The sequence below is a fragment of the Diorhabda sublineata genome, chromosome 4 (assembly GCF_026230105.1).
Source record: "Diorhabda sublineata isolate icDioSubl1.1 chromosome 4, icDioSubl1.1, whole genome shotgun sequence".
Classification (NCBI taxonomy): domain Eukaryota; kingdom Metazoa; phylum Arthropoda; class Insecta; order Coleoptera; family Chrysomelidae; genus Diorhabda; species Diorhabda sublineata.
In genome coordinates, this window is record NC_079477.1 from 26,268,417 (window position 1) to 26,291,254 (window position 22,838).

The following is a 22,838-nucleotide window of genomic DNA, read 5'->3' on the forward strand; positions in this document are numbered from 1 at the left end:
CCTAGGTGGATAATGTCGCTTACCTTCGATTGGTATTGTATTTTTACATCCATGCCTGGTATATGGAAAATTGTTATCTCTGAAACGGAACTGTGCCCAGAACCTCTAAGTTTACTGGTACTGGTTTGTATTGATAGTTTTTCTTTATTCTTACGAATGGCATCGGGACTAGAAGAAGAAGGAAATTCCAGAAGGCCAGCGGAACAACTTCTGTCTTTTCTCATGCGAGTTCTTAAACATTTAACAAGTTTTTGTAAGAAATTTGGTATTTACTGTATCATTCATTATTTGATAATTAAAAATCTATGGGATTTTCTATTTATTTATTAATACACACTTTATGATAGAAACAAAGCATGCTTTCCGTTGTAACAAATAACTGATTATTCTTATTTACTTGGTTATAACAATTTATAACGAGATAATAGCTTACATTTTGTTTTCTTCTTCTCTAGCAGGATCTTTGGTATGCAGCGCGCACCTTCCACTGTTTATAAAAACTTTAACGTCTAATTCTAGATCAATGTTTGGTTCTGGAGCCTTTTGCGTTAAAGATGAAGTATTGATATTACCACTTTGGAAATGACTCGAGCCCAGAGTTTGATCAGAGAAAGAATCAGACATAACCGACCTAAAGTAAATAAAAAATCAAATATTGAATGTAAAAATTAGTTTCTCATATAATTCTTACCCCTCTACAGATTCATAAGATGCTGGTAACTTTTTTCTCAGTGTAACAGTTTCTCCGTCTATATCTATTTGGTCTACCCAATCACCTAGTTGCGTTTCTGGTAGACTTAGATCTGAACTTGCACTAGGTAATGATTTTTGCCTATAAAAAATTCATTTTTCAACATGGTTTCGTATAATATATAATAATTATTGTAAATTGTATCAGATGTGTGCTATACAAAAGCAAATAGAATTAAAAATAATCATAAATGATTTAAATACTTGACCATGCTAAAATCTTATTATTATTATTATTATTATTATTATTATTATTATTATTATTATTAGTAAATCAGTAGGATTGGTGTGGGAATAGGGGCACTATTGAGGTTAGGATATATGTATTCAAATCATCAATATATCAAATAATACATTTTATTATAGCTAAATACTGTACCTTCCCATTGTCTGTGTATCGCTGAAAGTCACTCTAGGACCAGGGTCACCAACTTTTACCCTTAATGAAGCAGATCGAGAAGGTCCAGATCTAGGTGAGCTTTCATAGCTACTACTGGCTACGTTTGTTTCAATGCTGGTTTTTGCTATTTCAGGGCTAGAATTTATACAAAAAAAGCGAATAAAACTATCACAAGATTATAAAAAAAAACTATTCAAAAAGGCACAAAAAAATAAACTATAGCAAGTAACTATCTATATTTATAATTGCAATTTGTTTTCACGGAAAAAAATATACAATAGTGATTAATAGTAGAGAGAATAATAGTTCTAATATACAAAGTGTATTCAGAAATTAACAGGTACATTAATGTTAGTACTAGATATTTTTGGAACTACTTCGGAAACGCGTTTTCATTGATATTTCTTTTCTTTATTTAACAAAAAAAAAAAGAAAAAAATCATATATAGCTATGTCTGAGAAATATGGGACTTAAGGTATCGTTTCATGGGCCCTAATAATACTAATGCTTCAATCATCCTTAATGTCTTAATTGCCATATTAGAAATGCTTATATCAATACTTAACTCTTGTTTTACTTAAAGCAGAGTCACCATAAGCATTTTCTGATAATTTACATACTGTATGTCATGTTTTATGGAAATTTCTTTAGATTCACTTCTAAGAAATGTGAATCATCGAGTTCATAAAAAGACGTTCAACTTTAGAAGCTTTTCAACCCCCTATTGCAAGGAAGAAGACTATAAAGACAATGGTCCGAAGATATATTAGCTCACAGAGAACCATTAATGAACGGTATCTGACACAAAACACTCACCTGTATCATACCTTTTGTTTATTAGTTAATAGAAGTAGATTGTGTAAATAAAGAAAGAAGCTTTAGAGGCTACAAAGTAAACAAAGAATATAGCTGAATACTCCACTACAATTCTAAGGCATATTTATCAATATAATAAAAAATGTTGACAATCATTCTCCGTATCTCTTAGATGTGAAAATTTCTTTTACTTTCTGAATACACCTCGTAGTTAATATAAGAAAAATAATTTAAATCTAGAAAAAGAAACGTAACAGAGTTTACAGAAGAAGAAGCAAATTACTGCTATATAGTGTTGACAAAAATAAAAAATGAGAAAAAATATGGAATGAATAATGAAATATTTTATTGATGATTCATTTTATTTTGTAGTGAACTTTTAAAAGTGATAAAAGTCACCATATTAATCTTGTCTATGAAGAAAATATTGAAAGTGGAAATAAATACACATAATCATATAAATAAAATAATTGAAAGTTTAGAAAAGGATTTCGAAGTAATACTAAGGATTAATATTAACGAAAATAAATTCTTTTTTAGAAATAAAACTACTGAATGTGTCTCTCTATAATATGTCATTTTATTTTTATATACACGTCAAACTACTTACGGAAACAGTTGAGGATTTTTTTCGTTGTAAAAATAATTACCTATGAGACAACTACTATGAGCTATATACACATTGTTCTATTTCAAACTGTTATACTTTTTGAATTTCACCAACTACTAATTCATCGAGCTCAAATTGGTCGACTACATCTCCAACTTTGGAAAGGTACACATTAGAAAATATTAAGTGAAATAAATCTACAAACACAGCCTTATACAAATAAAACGCATATTCAATAAGCAGTTTGAGAACCATCCCCTTGTTTTGACAAAATAATTTCCTATATAAAATTATTTAAATTTGAGAACATTGCACGAATGTAACCCAAACAGAACCATTAGGATCTGTTAATCATCTGGTTAGATGATACAAAGCGGTAGCTACCTAACTCAAGGATTATTGTATTCATTAAGATTTATAGTACACGATCCTAATGAGGAGCCACATCGTAGTTAATTGACTCCAAGTGTTCCTTAGACACATACATATAATTCTGTTAACAGATACGAAGTTCTTAATAGTGTGGCATTCGTCGACTACGGTAGTCGGATTATTGAAACCAAGTTTAACTAATTATTTTATTCTTTAATAAGTATTTTATTCCAAAGTAGTTTTAATGTTTTAATACAAAGAATATGCTCAACCATCATTGGTTAGCCCGAATATACATTACACCCCTAATCTGATTGGAAGAAATTGAAGTCTGCACCAAACGGTTCTCAGGACATCAACCAATATACAAGCAACATTTAAAGCGATATTAAATAATAGTAAAACAAAGAACCAAAACGGAAAAAATTATTAACAACATGCAACGAAGTAAAATACAAACCTCTGGTGACTATCATTATCAGTAATGGGAACTACTACTAAAGACTTTGACCTGAAGAAAATAAATGAAAGGTGGAAGATGCAAACGAAAATAATTTGTAATATTAGACAAAATGAAAGATTCCGTGTTTTAACATTTATTTTAAAAATAATATACCTGTCTCTTCCTTCTGGCATAGGACTAGGTGCCACAAAGGATTTTGATCTGAACGTAGTTGGTTTAGAGCCCAAACCAAATTTTCCTTTAATAGAAGAGGCTCTTACACTCTGCCTACGTAGTTTCTGCAGCATATCCCTAAAATATATATTTAAATTGATGTATTGATCATTGATAGTACTAAAAGATATAAACCTTCTAAAATCTTTATAAACCATAGTTTCCAATTCTTGTAATCTCTTCATTTCCATTTCTATAGTACCATGGGAAGCTCCCAGGGATCTTAGATCATTTATAATTTTAGCTTGCTCGTTCATTTCTTTTTCTATAAGTTTAGACCTACTCTTATTATCCAACGTTGGATCGAACATGAAAGCAGGTAATATACTTTCTTGAGAAGCTCTAGTACCATCCCCTGGTTCATTATCGTCGCTATCGTAATCTACGGGAATTCCGGTATCTTCAGCGCCAGTTAACATCGTTAAGGTATGACCTAAAGCTGATAATTGTTTGCCCACGTTAGTATCCAGTTGAATATCGACTCCTTCCATCTGCCACTGAACGTTCAAAAACCATTTCGCATTTTCTGTTAAATATATTAAGATATTATTAAGTAAGTTAGATAAAACGTTGTCATTTACCATTAGGTTGTTTAGCGGCTATGGTTCGAGAACACACTTCGTAGGTGCCTTCGCTAACTACACATAGATTCATGATGGATGAATCTGTCATATCAGGTTTCCAATCGTCGAGAGAATTTTCAAAATCTTCGGCGAAACGAAGACAAAGATTGGAAAATTTACCTTTGCTCACAAGGGATCCAGAGTTACAAGCTAAAAAAATACAAATTGTTGTATTAGATAGAATTAAACAAAAAATAAATAAATAAATTATACCTATTAAATATAATAATTGAGCCAATACATTTGATGTTATTAGAGCAGAAGTTTATTTATAACTGCAGTTTTGAAAATACTACTAATTTTCATTTTTTGACTTCTAGATGGCGACAAATGCAACGAAATTATACTTACCAAGTAAATGCTGATTTTCTCTTTTACTAGGCTTTAAATTATAAATAATGTTTAATTATAACTGCGGTTATGAAAATACTACTAATTTTCATTTTTTTGACTGCTAGATGGCGACAAGTGCACCGAAATTATACAAACCAAGCAAATGCTGATTTTTTTTCTGTTACTAGGCTTTAAATTATAAATAATGACAGAGCTATTAACTACTAGATCGCGTTATATATGACTTACATTACACATTCAAGCTTTTCTTCTACCATTGAAAAGAAGTTTATAAATAATGGCGGATAATTGAAATACTTTTAATCCTTGGAAGGTATTGGTGTAAGCAATATAGCCCTAAGGCTAGAATATTTTGTATAAAAGCCAATAAATATCAAATAGAACCTTTTCCTCCCCTTATTTTCTCAACTATTACAGAAAAATACTTTACCTGATATACTGGTATTTTCCAATGTGATAACCACGGCTCCCCTATTATCATCATAAACATTTCTTTGATTCCAAGTGGCCAAAGGTAGAGGATTCAACGGTAAGCAGATTCCCATGTCTTCAACGGTTAATTGCAAAAACAAGGTGCCCACATAAGGTGCGCTCAGCTGGCTAGTTAATTGACCTAACTGGAATTTTTCGTAGACTTGCTGGGTAGCATTCAGAACTTCTTTGTTTAAATTGGCACGTTTTTCTGTCCAATAATCATAAGCGTTTTTATAATTCAACCATACTAGGATGGCTTTGTCGACGGCGACAGGTTGAACGTAAATAAGAGGGCGTTTGAGTGTTATTAATACTACTTCTTTATCCTCACCTTCAATTAGTTCATCCTTAAAAGAACAACAATAAAAAATTTACCTTCTTCAGATTAATGTTTGTAATAAATGATGAAGCTTTACCTGGAAGGCGTTTCTTAAGGCTATTCTTGTATTAAAGAAAGCTACTGGTTGGTACTCAATATCGGCTTCCTCGAAAACGGCATTTCTTATTAATTGACCCAAAGAAACATTCAGATCCACCTGAGCTTTACCGAAAAGTCTCGTATTTGCATTCTTTTTAGCGGAACCGGATAAATTTTGAACTCTATTGGATACTTCCAATACAACCGCACCTTAAAAAAATGAAATTAAATCAAGCGAAAAGGTTTGAATTTGGACAACAACGTTTCTTACCAGTTTCTAATCGAACAGCTGAGCTTCCTGCTGTCGTCGCAGTCAATTGCATCCTCTGCATTTTAATTACCAAAGAAAATAACAGTCTGTTTACACTAGACGGTTCTTCGGAATCTTCTAACCATATAGGTACTGGTCTCTCGCCTCCGTAAACTTTTTGAACAACTTCGTTGACTTCCTAAAATAGTATGTAACTCAGATATGTTTTTATTTTCGTTATATCAATGATAGATTACGTACTTTCATAAAAACTTTCTGTACAAATACCAGATGATTCAATAAATCAGTGGTTAAACTATGTTCAAATACTCCAATATCAGCGTTAGCGTTCAAATAACCACCTTCTCTAAAAATAACCCCTTCCGGACCTCTAACTTCGCTCGCTGCATTTTCCGGAATATACTCAGCCACAACGTGAACTGCTGGTAACGCAATACTGGCTTCCGAAGGTAAATTTGTCTCCGCTTTTTCATTTTGGTTATAACCTTGGGGTAATTTTGTGGTGAAACTGAGGGAATGATGCGGTAGGTCTATTGTGAATCTGGCTTTGCTTCCTGTGAAACCGGTACTATTTACTTGATCCATTTTGTATTGGGCTTGTAACGATGGAAGAAGAGCTGCTGTTATACTGAGACTCTATAAATTAAAAACCATTTTTTTTATCGGAAAACTTTGGTTTAATATTCGCAACCAACCTGTAGAATAACAGAAAATTGCATTACCAAAGGCTGCAATAACCCCTTTTCGTTCACATTTGGTTTATTTACTGTTGTACTGGGTATATGTTCATCTCTGATATTATGATTTGGTGAACTTTGTTGTTCATCTTCCATAGGTAATTTCGACAATCTGCTGGAAGTTCTTGTTACCCTCAGCTCTTGTAAAGTGGAGCTCAGTTGTTTACTGCCTCTTGTTACCATTCCGTGCAGAGCTACAGGGTGTTGTGGGATATCTATGTTAACAGCTCCTAAAGTTTGAATAAACAATTTATTATATCAACAATATTTTGTTTATAACTTTGTAAAAATACAAAATTATCACTGAAAATGAACTGTCACTAAGTAATGAAGATTATGACGGACGTGGAAGATTTTTTCTGCTAACAGGTTTTATGGATTGCATAAAATTAATATACTACATTGCAGTTATAAGTATGTATCAAAAAGAGAGAGAGAGAGATTCGTAGGATAGAATTTGGTAGGATAAGGAAAATTTTGATAGGAAGAAGGCCCTGATATAGGAATTTTTCCTCTGCAGGGCCGGGGTTGTGGTGGTTGCAAACTTTTCTGAAGGAAGATTTAGAATTTTTGGCTAGAAGAAATCGAACAGATAGCCAGAAAACAGAAAACCTGCAACGCCGACGATGATTGTGTGGGGTGGGTTTCGGGGGTTTAGGGTTTAATCTGATGAATATAGGAGAATTATCAAGGAAGTTATGGTAGATTTCAGGAAGGTCAACATATGTTGATGCTAGCAGTCGAAGGGGCGGATGAGGGAGTTTCCTTTTGGGTTGTGAGCCAAGGAACCGTATATTGTTGAACCAGGGAATGAGACGGGTTTCTCTGGCAGCGGAGTTATTTGATTCGATGGTACGAATAACATAGCGGGCTTGGAGGACATTTAGATGGTTAGGGATGGGGAGAATATATCATATACAAATGAAATTTTTTAATAGATCAACTAGTTTTTGTGATGTAATTTGGACTTAGGTTCAACCTGATCAAATCAAACACACGCACATGTTTAATTCCAAACTTTTACTGCTATTTATTGATTGCACAAATATACTACAAATTAAACATTGACTTTGTAATTGGTTCTACCCACAGAACTCATTGTTTTCTTGGTGGTTGGTAGATCAGAAGTATAAATTAGATAGAGTATAACTCCAAGTATACTTCCTTGTGGTACCCCTGAATTGACTAGGGTGTAATCCCGCATGTAAATCTTGATATTTAATAGAGAAACGTCTATCCTTTAAATATGATTTCAATAATAAGTGTATGTATGTATGGATGTTGAGGTGAGACAAACTAAGGTACACCACATTAATGGTCCTTCTGTCCCTCTTACCGAACAACTGTTTCACCTAAACAAGCATAAAAAACGACTGTTCACTGGCTTTCTAACCGCAAATGGTTCCATTAAAATCATTTATTGGTAATCAAGTATTACAACAGTATTATTTTCATTACCAATTATTAACTGGAATGAGAACCTGCTAATAATATTTTAGTTTATACACCTAGGTATTTAATTCCATAAAGATACTTAAATAAAAAACGAATCACGAAATGTGAAGAAGATATCGTGAAGGCATTATGGACGAATCGGAATGCCACCGAAGTAAATGCATCGGTGAGTATCTGGCAAGATTCAAACATTTGCGCAAGATTAACATCAAAGGTTTAAACCAATGTACCCGATTAGTATTTTTTAATAATACATTTATTACTTACCCACAGTGAGCAAACCCGAATTTTTATCCTTTTGTCGTTTTGTAATGCTAGAATACAAAGCTTGCGATTTTCCTATCGTAACTTTAACAACGGTTTGTAGATTCGGTGCTACGCCTTCCAATAATACAATCATCGTTCTACCAACTTGACCTGTTAGAGAACATTCTAGAATCTGAGGAAACGATTTTTTTCGACAAGTTAACGATGAATGAAGACTCGTTATCTCGGCTTCTAGTTTTAATCCCGATAGTGTGGCTAACAGTCTTGTCCTGTGGATTCTAGCTACCCCAAAAACGATGAGTTTAGTATGCTCGTTTGATAAACCTAAAATATCCTTTTTGTCATAATATTAAATATATTTTTTATTATCACCTTCACCTTTGTTATTATTATCTTTACTAGATGTACCATTAAACTCTTGTTTATCCATATAATCACTAGATCTCATATCCGTTAAGATATCATACTTTCTACTTCCTTTATATTGTTCCGAAATATCGTTATTCCCCACTGAGAACCTGTGTTTAATAGTTTTAGTATCCGGCATATTGGCGTACAATTCCAATAAATAATAAATTGTTTTCCAACATCTACCGGTGCTTTTGTCCGATGAAACGGTAATATGATCTAGTGCAGACACCGAGGGACTGGACATGGTCATCGGTGTACCGGCGCCTTCGCTTAAATTGACATAACCTTTAACAGTTTTACCCGTAGAACGTAATTTTTGTGCGAAACTTTGAGGACGAGAACGTATGCTAGGAGAGGGTGATATAACTGGTTTATGCTGGGAGGAATAAGAGCCGGGATCGGAGATTTTTAAACTGAGCTGTTTCGAGATGTCTGTAGTAGGAAAATGAATATCAGAATCTACAAAAAAATATATATTCGTATACAAATAGTTATATTTTTTTATTAATAAATTACTTGATGAATGATGTTTGATATCGGCATGATCACTGGAGCTAGTTTTTGGTCTCCTAATATCAACCGGCTGTTGTTCCCTTAATTCGTTCTGCGTATCTTTAACGTTTTGATACATGTTACTGATCTGATGTAATAATCGTAGTAGAGGCATGTTTACCCTTTGATGTATGTAACGTACCCCAATAGTGAAATTAATTACCGTACTGGTGTGATTTTTAAGTTGACCTCTTGATATATACAACACATTTTTAGTTTTCATCATTTCGTTTACGGCTATATCAGTCATCCTGTCTATTTCTAATTCTACGCCAATTTTTTCGCAAACAAAAGCCGGTGATTCGTCTATAAACAAAAATATTACAATTCCAAACTACACTAATTATTCATTTTTAATACTGACCGGCGTTAATTTCAATAAACAACCTCTTGCCTTTATTCTTTCCTTTTTTCTTTTCCACCTTTCCATGTTCCGATACAACTATATCGATCCTCATTGTTTCCATATTTCCTACTAAACAGAAATTCGAACCAAGTGCGTCTAATGTCGTCACTTCATGTCCTGCTCCTGAAAAAATCAAATATCATCACACCGAATCGATTAAAAAATAATTTTTTACCAGAGTCTGACATTGTTGTGAATCTTAATTGTTGAGGCATCACGCCGAGACCAGAAAGTAGAGGTTGAAACACTTGATTGGCGTCCAAAAGTCTTACAGACTCTTGTATGGGATAGAAGGGAATACCGGGTGCTGATACTTCTTCTTTTGGTAATGTATCTGGATCTACAGATGACTGAGTGTGAGTTGTATCTATTTTAGACTCCAAACAACCTAAAAAAATATTATAAATTTCTTAACTTTCTTATTTCCTAGACCTTTAGATATTTTAATGCATCTAAATGTCCTTGATTTTAGGTTTCTTCTGTTTCAAAATTAGTTTTTTTTTGATAGTTTTTAAAAATTTATCTTTCTTTTAAAAACTATCAAAAAAAACTAATTTTAAAACAGAAGTGACCTAAAATCAAGAACATTTAGATGCATTAAAAAATATTATATATAGAAGCTGACATAAAAAAATGGTATATATAGTTTTTTTAGATGAAAATATATATAAAAATTATTTTATACAAATTATTTCAACTAACATAATGACACAATGAAAATTCAAATTATGAAATTTGGAAACATATTTTAGATATAAATATGCATTATATAAGTATACCAATTACCGAAGAGTAACTTTTACCATACTTTATGTTGTCAGGTTCAGCTGTACTTATTAGAAATAAATATTCTCCACGAAATTTTCTTGTAATACTAATTTTTTTTGTAAAAATAGCACTAGCATTGAAAATACAGTAAACAAAATCAAAACAATGGTCTCATCTTCTTCTTAGTGCTCACAGAAACACAAACTAGAAGAGAAAATCGCTAGAGGTACATGGAATTTTACATCATAAAATGTGAAAACTCATAATAGGAATGTAGGTAAATGAAATAAATATATTGGGAATCAGCGAAATGAAAAAATCCTGAAAAGGAACAATGAGGATACAGAACCAGACTCAGGGAAAAAAGAAGGTCAAAGAGCAAAGGAAGGAGAGCTACATATAACATGAAAAATGTTATGGAATAGTATGAGGAAAATAGGAATCCATAGAAAAATAACACAGATAAAAAAAGGAATAATAGTAAGAGGAAAAGTTTAAATAGACTGAAGAAGATCGATGGAGTTTAGGATGGAGATGGTAGTAAAACAAGAAGATAAGTCTATTTAAACTTGTCGTGGATGAAATGATAAAAACAATAAAAGAAAAAGACTATAAACTGGAGACAATAATTGGCTACAGAAACCTATAATCGGTAAAAATACACGGATTAGTATCAGCAGATGATATAGAAATCAGCAGATATAAGAAAATGGAAGAAAAAATAGACATATGGATAAGGGCAATAGAAAACCTGAGAATGGATGTGAATATAAAGAAATGCAAAAGGATGGTAGTAAATAAAAAAAAGAACTTGGGGAAGATTTAATAATGGAAGTCGATGACAGTGTACCCACGTTAATACATAGAAATGAAACATCGGTAGTGAACAAAAAGACATGAGGTAGAATAGTGAAATAACTAAGGACAATAGCAGGAAAAACGAGGATGGATAGGATAAGAAATGAGGTAATTATAGAAATCTTAAATAGGAAACAAAATAGTTTAAACTGGTATGGACATATAATGAGAACACCACCAAGCCTTATAAGTGACAGTAGCAAAAATATACAGTGCTTTTCAGATAAAAGTATCCACTTTTAATAACTTTTGTAATACTGGTATTTAGAAAAAATCCAAAAACACGTCAATTTATGTTGGAAGGGGCAAGCATTATGGCTTATTTAAACTTACTGGAAAAGCCACCCCCTCACCCCTAGCAGCATCCCCTCTATTTTTTTAAATTACTTTTCATATTTTTTATGTAAAATTTGGATACTCCTCTTTCAGCTGATTTCAAAAATGTATAATACTTGTAGGTTAAAGTGGTTAGTTTATGAGATAAACAATTTTTCTTTTAAGAGCACAAATTTTACTTATTATTTACTTTCACCTTATTTGCCTGTACTAAAATGGGTTGTACAACAGTTCAAACTCTTTAATCTTTTTAACTGTACTATTTATTCTACTTAAAAAATCCAAACAACAAAAAACTCTACTTTTTATTAAAGTTTGACATTGTCAACTAGAATTTGTAGTGACTATTGATAGTGTAATTTGATACATTATTTATTTTGTTTCTATGAAATAGTTTACTCTTTGCAAGAAAGAATTGAAATTGTACGTTTATACTACCAAAATAATAATTGTGCAAGAGCTGCTGCTAGAATATTTAACGAATTACATGACGGAAGACATGCAACTCATAAGTATGTAATTCAACTGATGGAGAAATTTACCACAACAGGGTCTGTTTGCAATAAAGTGCATAAGCGAGAGGGACTCGTAAATAACGAAGCAAACCAAGTGGCAATTTTAGGGCAAGTCAGCTTGGAGGCTCAACAACCCCAATCGTTGTCAACAATAAGTAGAGCGATCGGTGTTTCATCTTCTACAGTTTTCCGAGTTCTACATAAATTCAAGTACCACCCATACAAAGTTAAGTTGGTGCACGAGTTGAATGAAGATGATTTTGATCGTCGTCTAGAGTTTTGCGAATCAATGACGCAAATTATCAATAACAATCCACAATTGTTAAACAATATTTGCTTTTCTGATGAATGCTCATGGTCATTAAATGGCTTAGTAAGTAGGCATAATTGTAGATATTGGGCTGAAAGTGATCCACATATTATGCGTGAATTCCATACACAACATCCCCAAAAGTTAAACGTTTGGTGTGGTATCCTAGGTGACCACATTGTCGGACCTTTCTTCATCAACGGAAATTTAAATGGTGAATCATATCTTGAGTTACTCAGGGAAGGGGTTGACCCACGTATTACAACAATAATAGAAAATGATGATAACCTTTCCGAAGATTTACTGGTATTTCAACAAGACGGAGCTCCCCCACACTATGCTATGCCTGTCCGACAATTTTTCAACGAATCATTCCCCGTTCGTTGGATAGGTAGAAGGGGGCAGATGATGGAGTGGCCACCTAGGTCACCGGATTTAACACCCCTAGACTTCTTTTTATGGGGGTATTTAAAAACAAAAGTTTATGCTACCGAACCAGAATCTCTGGATGATTTACGAGAGAGGATAGAAAATGAATGTCGACAATTAAATCCAGCCGTATTAAGCAATGTCAGAGAGGCATTTCAAAATAGATTATACCATTGTATGGAAGTGAATGGTACTCATTCTGAACACTTATTGTAACTTCATAATAAATAGCACAGTTAAAAAGATTAAAGAGTTTGAACTGTTGTACAACCCATTTTAGTACAGGCAAATAAGGTGAAAGTAAATAATAAGTAAAATTTGTGCTCTTAAAAGAGAAATTGTTTATCTCATAAACTAACCACCTTAACCTACAAGTATTATACATTTTTGAAATCAGCTGAAAGAGGAGTATCCAAATTTTACATAAAAAATATGAAAAGTAATTTAAAAAAATGAAGGGGATGCTGCTAGGGGTGAGGGGGTGGCTTTTCCAGTAAGTTTAAATAAGCCATAATGCTTGCCCCTTCCAACATAAATTGACGTGTTTTTGGATTTTTTCTAAATACCAGTATTACAAAAGTTATTAAAGGTGGATACTTTTATCTGAAAAGCACTGTATAAGAAAATAAGGAAGACCCAGGAAAACATGGCTACAAGTAGCGAAAGGAAAGAGGAAGACCCAGGAAAATTTGACTACAAGTAGCGAAAGGAAAGAGGAAGACCCAGGAAAACTTGTATACAAGTAGCGAAAGGAATGAGAAATACCCAGGAAAACTTGGCTACAAATAGCGAAAGGAAAGAGGAAGACATAGGAAAATTCGGTTACAAGTAGCGAAAGGAAAGAGGAAGTCAAGGGAAAAGAATATAGCAAATGAATGAAGTAGCAGCGGATCGGAAAAACTAAAATTCCAATATTTCGACACTCGAAAGGGCATAGAGGGTTCTAGAGAAGTAATACTATTTTTTTGGTTATGTTTCTAAATTATCATGATTTTAGGTTTCTTCTGGTTTGGAGTTAGTTTTTTTAAGTCAGGTAAAAATTTAACGTTTCGATTACTTTCAGTCTTTATCAAAATATTTTAAATCGGAAGAGATCTAAAATCAAGGCGATTTAGAAACATAAACATTTAAAAAAGTCTATGCAATTGAAGAAATCTAATTTTTTTGTTGTAGAATATGTTAATTAATATTTTCCAAAAATTTACATAAAAGTATTAATTTATTATATGAATATTGGTGATTTACTTCAATACATTTTTAAACTAAAAACAATATTAAATAAATCTTTAATTAATTCTATTATATTCAATGCATTCTACCTTCTAAATTTGATGTTACGGCATCCTGCTTAGCCATCCAACTGTACAAGTCTTCTGAAGAATGTTCATGAGCTAAATTTCTGTGCAAAGGACTGGATGGTAATTCTGGACTTGAATGACTACAGACATCACTAGGATCGGAACCTAATGTTGCAAATGCTTTATCTCCACGTAAGGTACCATAACCTATTAAACAAAAGGTACAAATTACTTTGATTTAAATCCAAACGAAATTTAATATTAACCAGATATATACACAGAAAAAGAATTTTTTTACATAACACTGTTTTCCATTTATGAAACACTAAGGGTAGATTTTCATAATTATTTTCAAGAAATTTGAAGCTTAGTACTTGATGGGGAAGGAGAAACGACTAGATATGTTAAAATCTTTAGGACAAAATTTTTCTAACATTGATAGTGAAAAATACTTTCTGTATATAAATCTGTAAAACAGTTTCAGTACACTCACATAAATTATCATCTTGACGTTTAGCTGCAAACAGGTTAGCATTAGTTAAAAGCGGCAAGACGACACTAGCCCTGCTGCTGTTAGGAGGTTGGAGAGGCGGTAAGACACTCTTTCTACGTTTTCTGTGAGGTACTGTAACAACCCCACCAGAGTTAATAAACATACAAGAGCAAATTGAACAAAAGAAAAATAATTAGAAAGGAAAAACAATTAATTATGAATTTTATTTGTAATCAGAAGTGGTAAAAAAACTAAGAAAGATAGATTTACCTTTCTTTAATTGTTCTATTTAATCGGTTACAACTGTTAAATGGTCTTAGTTGACCAATTAGTATAAAATATAAAATCACAAACTAAATAACATTCTTTTAAAGCACCGTAGCTTCCTTATTCCCGAATTTAAAAAGAAATTATATATATTTTACACTGTCAAAACAGCTCCAGAATATTCGATACATACATACTTTTAAAGGGCAAATTACTAGTGATAGACATAACATTTTGTAACAATTTGTACTTCTGAATTAAGTTATTTCTATTTTGTTCAATCTATAGCGAAACATATAACACATTAAGTAGCACATAAAAAATATTTACCCCTTAAAATATAAAAAATTAAATAATTAAACAGTATGTTAAGAATTATATCAGAAAGTAGGAACAGCTACGGGTTTTTCCTGATATTAGTCCGGTTGACTTTTTCCTCTCTCCAAACTTATATTACTACTTCGAGGGGTGTATTTTGAAAGCATTGCAATAAATTTCAATTAGCAAAACATGTATTGAGTTAGCACAAAAAATTATAGCAAAGACATTTTATTCATACATACAGAAGTAACAAAAAATTATTATATATACGTACTTGGTGGACTTGGTGATGTTAAAATACTTTCAACACCTTCAGATACTACAGCTACTTGTGGTGTCGTACTTGATGAATCCCCTAATCTTGATATATGTGGTGACGGTTGTAAAGTACCAAAAATCTCTTTGTTTTGAACTAAATAAAAAAAAAATGTATTGTAACAGCGTGTTACAAAAATAAGAAGTAATAGCGTGCATTATATCTATTTTTGTTGCTGTTAATAATACATCCAAGCAAACTACACAGACAGGATAAGATAAATCTCAAAAAATCTCGGGCTTGACTTATAAAATGACGCCACCTAAATTAAACTTTATAGAGCAGCATTTATTTAAAAATAATTTAAATTTAACCAAGCGTGGGGGTATGAAGAAACTCTAAAAGAATAGCTAACAGAAGCTAAGTAACTTTTATATGGTTATCAGGCCATCGGCGTACACCAGGCAATGAGGAAGTAGATATATTTTGAACCAGAGCTCTTCTTTGGCTTCAGGAGATGTCATATCAACACCGAACTGAACGAATAGCTAAAGGATCAAATAGAGAAACACTCCAGGTCTAAGATAATCCAAAAGATTCATATCCATATCAGCTAAGTCTGAAAACTTGTCGTGATATCCAGAAAGGATATTAAACTGGTAGTATAATACCACCTCAAGACAATAGGTTAGGTTATAGGCACGACAGAGGACGATAATTGTAGATTCTGCGAGCAAATCATAGAGACTACAGAGCTTCTACTCTGCGAACATACTACCCATTCTAGCAAAAGGATTAGGTTTTTCGAAGAAGTGGTACTAGCATCTTGGGAAATGAGACAAAAATCTCCTTTCGGAAGATTCTACTTATTTTCGAGGTAGAAGAATGAGATGCAGAGTACTGTACAAAATATTTTTCTAGATATAGATGTAGAGTGGCTAGAAAGCCAAAACGATTCCCCAAATAGTCTAATCTAGCAAAATGAGATTTTTTATTTGGAGTAATAGATTAATAGAATACTGTCATTCATATGACTTTGAAGCAGAACTAGAAATGAAGGTTAGTTATGCAGAAGTTTATGCAAATAAAATTCAATCGCTGTTTATGTTATAGAGGTAACTATGATGATAAGTCCCACTAACAGAGGTAATTCAGTGTTAGAACCTCAGCATGAGTTCCAGTTATGGAGGTTTCTCATCTATCCAGGTCTCACTTAACCAAGTTTCACTGTATTCTGATGCTTTCAACTATACAATGTGTTAATAATTCTGAAGCATTTTGTACTTATTGAGTGCCACATAAAAATGATTTGAAATTCAAAAATAAAAAAAATGACAGCACTACTATGTGTATGATTATTTCTAACCTACCCATGTTTCTATGAGCGTTTGGCTTAAGAATGATACCGGCATGTAGCAACCGCGCATGTTCGTCGGTTATATCAGGTTCTTCATTACCGCTCACCTCACCGTCCGTCATGCACGTTTCCTGTTTAGTGATAAAAAAAGCACAAAAACATGGTGATAAGTTTTAAATAGAAGAACCGATAAAAAAGTGTGTGACCTGTTGGGTAAGCACAATAAATAAAAAAAAATGTTTTTTGTTGATTGGTGCTACGGTTAAAAAAATAACTTGCTATTATTTGGAAAATTATAGAAAATACCGCACTACAAATTAACCAGTATTGTTTCCAAAAATTAGCAACAAAAGTGTTATCTACCAGTTCGATTAGCGAAAAACATATTTTTTGTTTTTCGCTAAATCGAATTAATACTTAATATAAGTTACTCGTTTTAAAGCTCTAATTGTTTATAGCACCGAAAATGTGTTAGTGCCGTGACAAGAAAAGCAATGGCCTAAACAAAGATCCATATCTATGGTTTAAACAATTTCCTTACTGTGTCTTTGAACTTTATAGCCAATTTCATAATTTTGGTTTACCTAAGAAACACAAAAAAAGATTAAGTTTCATTAGTATTAGTATAATAACAGTTTGTCCCATATATTAAAAGTTTTTACATCAGGATGAATGTTCATTGTGAAATTAGAGAAAAATTTTGACGATAAAAATAATTTCAAAATAAAGGGATGAAAAATCAGATTAAGTACAATTTATATACACTACAGTCCAAAATAAATCTGTTTTCGGCTATCGACTATATACGAGGGGCGGTAAAAAATTAATTCAAATGATCAGATACAAGCTATTCCAAATAAAACTTTCTAGAAATGCTTCTGGTCATGGTTTAAACGCTTGTAAGTAAGTACATTCGTAGTAGTATCGTAAGGTTTCAATCCAAATGTGCAGATAGAAGTTATGTCAAATAAAACTTTCTAGAAATGCTTCTGGTTATAGATTCAACGTTATTAAGTACGATTAATAATAGCAGTATCGCAAGATATCAGTTCAAATGTTATTTTCACTTAGTTTTTAATAAATTAAATATGTAGTTTTACAACTTTTTCTACCTTAGATCCCATATATATATAACCTGATCAATGTTCAAAATTAGGTTGGAGTCGATTGATGTTGAAATGTTAAAAAAAATTATAAAAATTGGTAAAGTTCAAATTCTACACAACCATCAGTTTACCAAAAGTCAATGGAAAAATTTGGTGAATGTCAAAACATTCTTTATTATGACAATGCAACAACCTCTCACACTGCTGCTTGAATAATTGATTTTTTTCTGTAGTCAGAAGATTAAGTTCATTAGTCGTCAATTATAAAACCCTGATTTATCCCAAATGATATATTTTTTTTCCACGTATCAAAAACAAACGATTGTCTTTACATGGAGTGGAAAAATTCTTTGAAAATTATGTGGATTAATTTGTAAGTTATTAGAAGAATTAGTAAATGTTTCCAATGAAATTTTCTAGCTTGATTTATTCAACAAAAATCATTATATTTCAATCAATTTATATAAAATTCTGACAAATTGTATACTTAAACCTTCCTCAAGAATCACTCCATCTATAGGTGAAAGTCCAATGAAAATCCGTTCAGTAGTTTTTGAGTTAACCACGAACAGACAGTCAGACGTATCTGAGGACTTTATTTCATATCACATCAACTTTACTTTCATTTTATTTTTGGAGAGTAGTGTATATTTTCAAAAAAAGTGCGGTAAGAATTTAAAAACATCTAATTTTCTTATTCACCTTTGTATTTGAGCCAGAAGGTATCTTGTAATTGTCCTTAAAGGATTAAAATATATATTTTTTTAATCTTCAATGACATTTTTCAAAGCTGATTAATTTAAAATCAAAAATTAGTCACACAAATTGTTACAAATAAAATCACTGCTCACCTCTTGTATATCAGGTACAGTGATAGTAACATTGACTGGTTTTATTCTACTCTTTATCGAATGTTGAGGCATTAGAGGAGTATACAGAGTGTTTTTCCATTGTCTGCTAAGAACAATTACACCTTGTCGCAGAGTAAACAACGGCGGTATTTCGGATTCACGTAAATTTAATTCTATTTGAGACGGTTCGGCGTCTAAATAATATTTTTGTAAAATTGAACATAGTTGCAAACTTGGATCTTCTTGTAAAGTTTGAGCTAACGGAGTTAACTTGCCGTAACGACTCTAAAAACAGATTTAATAAAAAATAGAGTCTAAATAACCTATTTAGCTAACATTACCTTAGTTAGTGTAATTCTCTGTCCTTCGAGTGCTTCAGCCATCAAACAAGCTATAGTAGCAGTAGATCGTTTGTACATAGTTCGGACCATATGAACTACTCTAATCGCTAATCTGTTACTTGGATTCATCCAAGCGTTAATCGCAGGTGAAGCCGTGCTCAATAAATTCCAGTCTAATCTAAAAATTATATATTAATAGAGAACATAGAATTCTTTTAATTATTAATTTTACTTACCTTGTATAATCTATCTTTCTGGTTATAGGAGCTCTAGGAGGTGCTGCAAAATTGAACCACACTACACGAAACTCAATGATACAAGATGATACATTTCCGTTGTCTTTAGAAACTGGAATTATTTCCTTATTTTCAGCATCATAGTCTGATTTATTAGGTACATCTTCTTGGGTCGATTTTCTGTCTTTTTCTTTAAGTTTAGGCGTTAGGAGTCCTTGGACTTTGTTTTCTGATAATCTGGGAGTGGTGTGGATGGATTTATCGGAATTTTCAACATTTTCTGGAATTTGCTGCGGACGAGAATCATCTTCGACATGTTCAAACAAGGATTTTTTTACTATTTTTATTGTGACTCCTTCCAAACCACATTCAAACATTATGAAACCCAGTTTGTCGTCGATGCTTATATCATCAGAAAGAATATTCTATAAAAATATTTAATTATAAAAAATGCGATAATTTAATACTGAACATATGTTTACATTCCTACTACACTAACACTCACAATTACATTGTCTGTCGCGCGTTTCGATAACCAAGTTATCGTCTTCAGAGATAGTTTACCTTACATTGTGTAACTGTGAGTGTTGGTGTGGTGTAAACAGTGTGTTCAGAATAAATATCACCAACGGTTCCAGAAATTCCAATTAGTGATAATTTAATCACAAATTAACAATTTAGTTACCGTATTTTCACAATCCGGCGACTGTAAGTAATATTCCATTCCTCTATACAACGACCTAACTTTGGTAGGTGTAAATAATACTTTTGATTTATAATTGGGTATAGCAGTGATGATAGCATCATCTAACAGTGAACTTTCGTTTCGCAATCTTCTTAATTGAGCGTGCATTTTACCTATATTCAAACTAATGACTAATTGCTGTTGTTGTTTTTCACAACTTTCGATAAACACTGGATCGCACTGTATAACGTCGGAATTCGTATTTGTTTGAAAACCAAGTAGTATTTTTGCTCTATTTGCTCCTTTTTTGCTACCACTGCGCACCACAGCTGGTCTCAGGAATTTCTGTAGTACTTCTTTAGCCTGAAAAGTGGAAGCTTCGATATTGTTCGGATTTGATTTCGGCATTTTACCTGTTTGTCGCAATGCAATTTGACTGTAATGTTGTCAAAACAAACAGAAAACAACGAAACGCAAGTCAGATCTTTAATATTGTCCAATGCAGAGAAGGAAATAATCTCTTCAACAATTGATACTTGCAGTAGAGTAACATTCACCTAAAACAAACACAATTAGTACATTCAATTTGAAATATTATAATGAATAATTTTTTTTATAAAATATCTTGATCGAAGGGTCAAGGTAAAATTAATTTTTTGAAGATTTATCCTTTTTGTTTCAAGTCAGATAAAAATTTATTAAAAAATAATTAAGAATACAATTTTTTTATGATTCTTATTTTAACAATTATTTATTATTATTTAAACAAATTCAAAGTTGAACTATCTAAAAATAATAATAAAAAGTATTATAATTAATACTAATTATAATATTTCATATCAACAGAAATTGTTATTACAAAAATTTCATCTAGAAAATGTTTCATCCCTGAATTAAAATTGGCATCACAGCACTCTTATTACTTCTTGTAATTCCCAGAAATATTATTATAACCTATAAGGCCTATTGTGATAAGTAGTTACAACGTTGTCAAGTACTATAATGAAATAATTTTTTGACGGTTTAAATTCTAATGAAGGAACGGAGAGATCCGAGGAACTGTCAAGAGTCACAGGGGAATAATAAACTAATTACGGTATACATGTGTCATGTGCTTATATATATATTGATACAGACTGCATTAGGTCGAAAGGTCAAGATTTTTATCTGTTTTAAAACGAAGTTTCAATTAAGAGAGACCTAAAATTAAGACAATATTTATATATAAGTAGAAATATATATTCAAGTACACCTAGTAATATGAATAGTTTAGGAATTGTCATGAAAAACACAATAAAAAGAAACTCAAGGATGTTCCTCTACGTGATAATATTTTGTGCAAAACTAACGTACCTTGGGCAAAAAAATTGCTGCTTGTAGTTGAGTTTTAACTGTTTCCTCATACACATTCATCGGTTTTACTTTATTATCTTCATTGGGAGGTTGACACAATTTGGCGACATTTTCTGTAGTTTTTAAAATATTAGCGGATTCAACTTGCCCGATACAAGAAGTATGAAGGTGATTTATAACAGTTAGAGGATGTAAGTTGGCCACTGTTGGAGTTAGAGCATCTATAAATCTAAAAATTATCTATGATCATCTTTGAAAATATTTAATACATTATCAAGTGCATAATTTTGTGAACTAATTTCCTTTTTTTTTAGTCAATATTGATAAATATGAACCAGAAACAAAATTTTGTCTGATTTATTTGTCTTATTTTTTGGATTTCTATTATTTGATTATTTTCCTGCGAGGTAGACAACCAAAACAACAAGTTCTACTTAAGCAGGTAGAAATCTCTGCCCGTTTTTCTTATTCTATAAAAGAAAAAGACTGCTAATTAATTAACGAAGCTGTGTTCAAGAGAGCTCTGTGAGGTTTTGATAAACTAGATAAGATCTGAAGTGATTAAATCTCTATTGGTTACCAGTCATTTTTTATATTCAAAGCTAATTTGTCGCCTTAAAACCCGTTTTCAACCATATTTTAGTGTAAATTATAAGTTAACTCTACTTATATGAGTTATCTTACTTATAGATCCCCAACACCAGATATTACTTTACCTTTGTAGAGTTTCCAAAAGTAATGGACTAATCATAACATCCAAATCTCCTTTCAATTTAACAATTAAGGTAGTCCTAGAGCAACCATCATTTTGATTACCCAATAGTTCTTCTTCTTGAAAAGACCCGGACTCGTTTTCTAATTCTTCCTGATCCCAAACATACATAAAAGGTGAAGTAGGTGTTTTGTTATTATCTGATCTAGATACCATTTTTAGAGATGTTATGCCATCATTGACAGTTTCCATATTAGGCACAAATCTACCACCTACCACAAAATGAATTTAATAATATATAACAGACTTAAAATAATACGTACCAATGTATACCAACTTATTATCAACATTCTTCTCGAACATATGTTGAGAAAACTGATCGACCTGTCCGTTACTGCCCCAATTGTTACACTTAACCTGTGTCAAATGGGTAACGTAACTGGACATCAACATAGGTGAGTCGACTATTAATCTATTAACCTGCATATGTAAATCGACCAAAGTAAAATCTTCTTGACTTCCTATAGCTGACACGTAACTATTATTGCTATAACTGTCAGAGGAATCGGCGAGGGCGTCGTCAATATCATCAGTAGAATTTTCCAATAAATCGCTCTCGTCATAGGATACCGGTATAGGTTTTGGACTAACAGATCGCACTGTAGGATAACGGTGAGGAGTTACAAGTCCTTGAACTGTTCGTTGATGATCATCAAACTTTAAAAAAAAAAGCAACTATCACTTTCAAACAAG

At 32.1% G+C, this 22,838-nt stretch overlaps 1 protein-coding gene across 1 annotated transcript in view; it reads right to left on the minus strand.

Annotated features, from left to right (window-relative positions):
• The window catches only part of LOC130443162 (bridge-like lipid transfer protein family member 1), a 37,248-nt gene that overhangs the window by 5,812 nt on the left and 8,598 nt on the right, over window positions 1-22,838 (minus strand). The window contains 28 exon segments of the mRNA XM_056777662.1: window positions 24-231; window positions 434-631; window positions 692-832; window positions 1,130-1,285; window positions 3,566-3,703; window positions 3,761-4,151; window positions 4,207-4,398; window positions 5,033-5,423; window positions 5,493-5,704; window positions 5,766-5,943; window positions 6,006-6,401; window positions 6,461-6,732; window positions 8,225-9,094; window positions 9,152-9,493; window positions 9,552-9,716; window positions 9,769-9,981; window positions 14,129-14,314; window positions 14,601-14,732; window positions 15,463-15,600; window positions 16,815-16,932; window positions 18,759-19,043; window positions 19,100-19,277; window positions 19,336-19,760; window positions 20,021-20,383; window positions 20,434-20,577; window positions 21,374-21,602; window positions 22,090-22,357; window positions 22,409-22,802. Of these exon segments, the coding sequence (XP_056633640.1) occupies window positions 24-231; window positions 434-631; window positions 692-832; window positions 1,130-1,285; window positions 3,566-3,703; window positions 3,761-4,151; window positions 4,207-4,398; window positions 5,033-5,423; window positions 5,493-5,704; window positions 5,766-5,943; window positions 6,006-6,401; window positions 6,461-6,732; window positions 8,225-9,094; window positions 9,152-9,493; window positions 9,552-9,716; window positions 9,769-9,981; window positions 14,129-14,314; window positions 14,601-14,732; window positions 15,463-15,600; window positions 16,815-16,932; window positions 18,759-19,043; window positions 19,100-19,277; window positions 19,336-19,760; window positions 20,021-20,383; window positions 20,434-20,577; window positions 21,374-21,602; window positions 22,090-22,357; window positions 22,409-22,802 (7,323 nt within the window).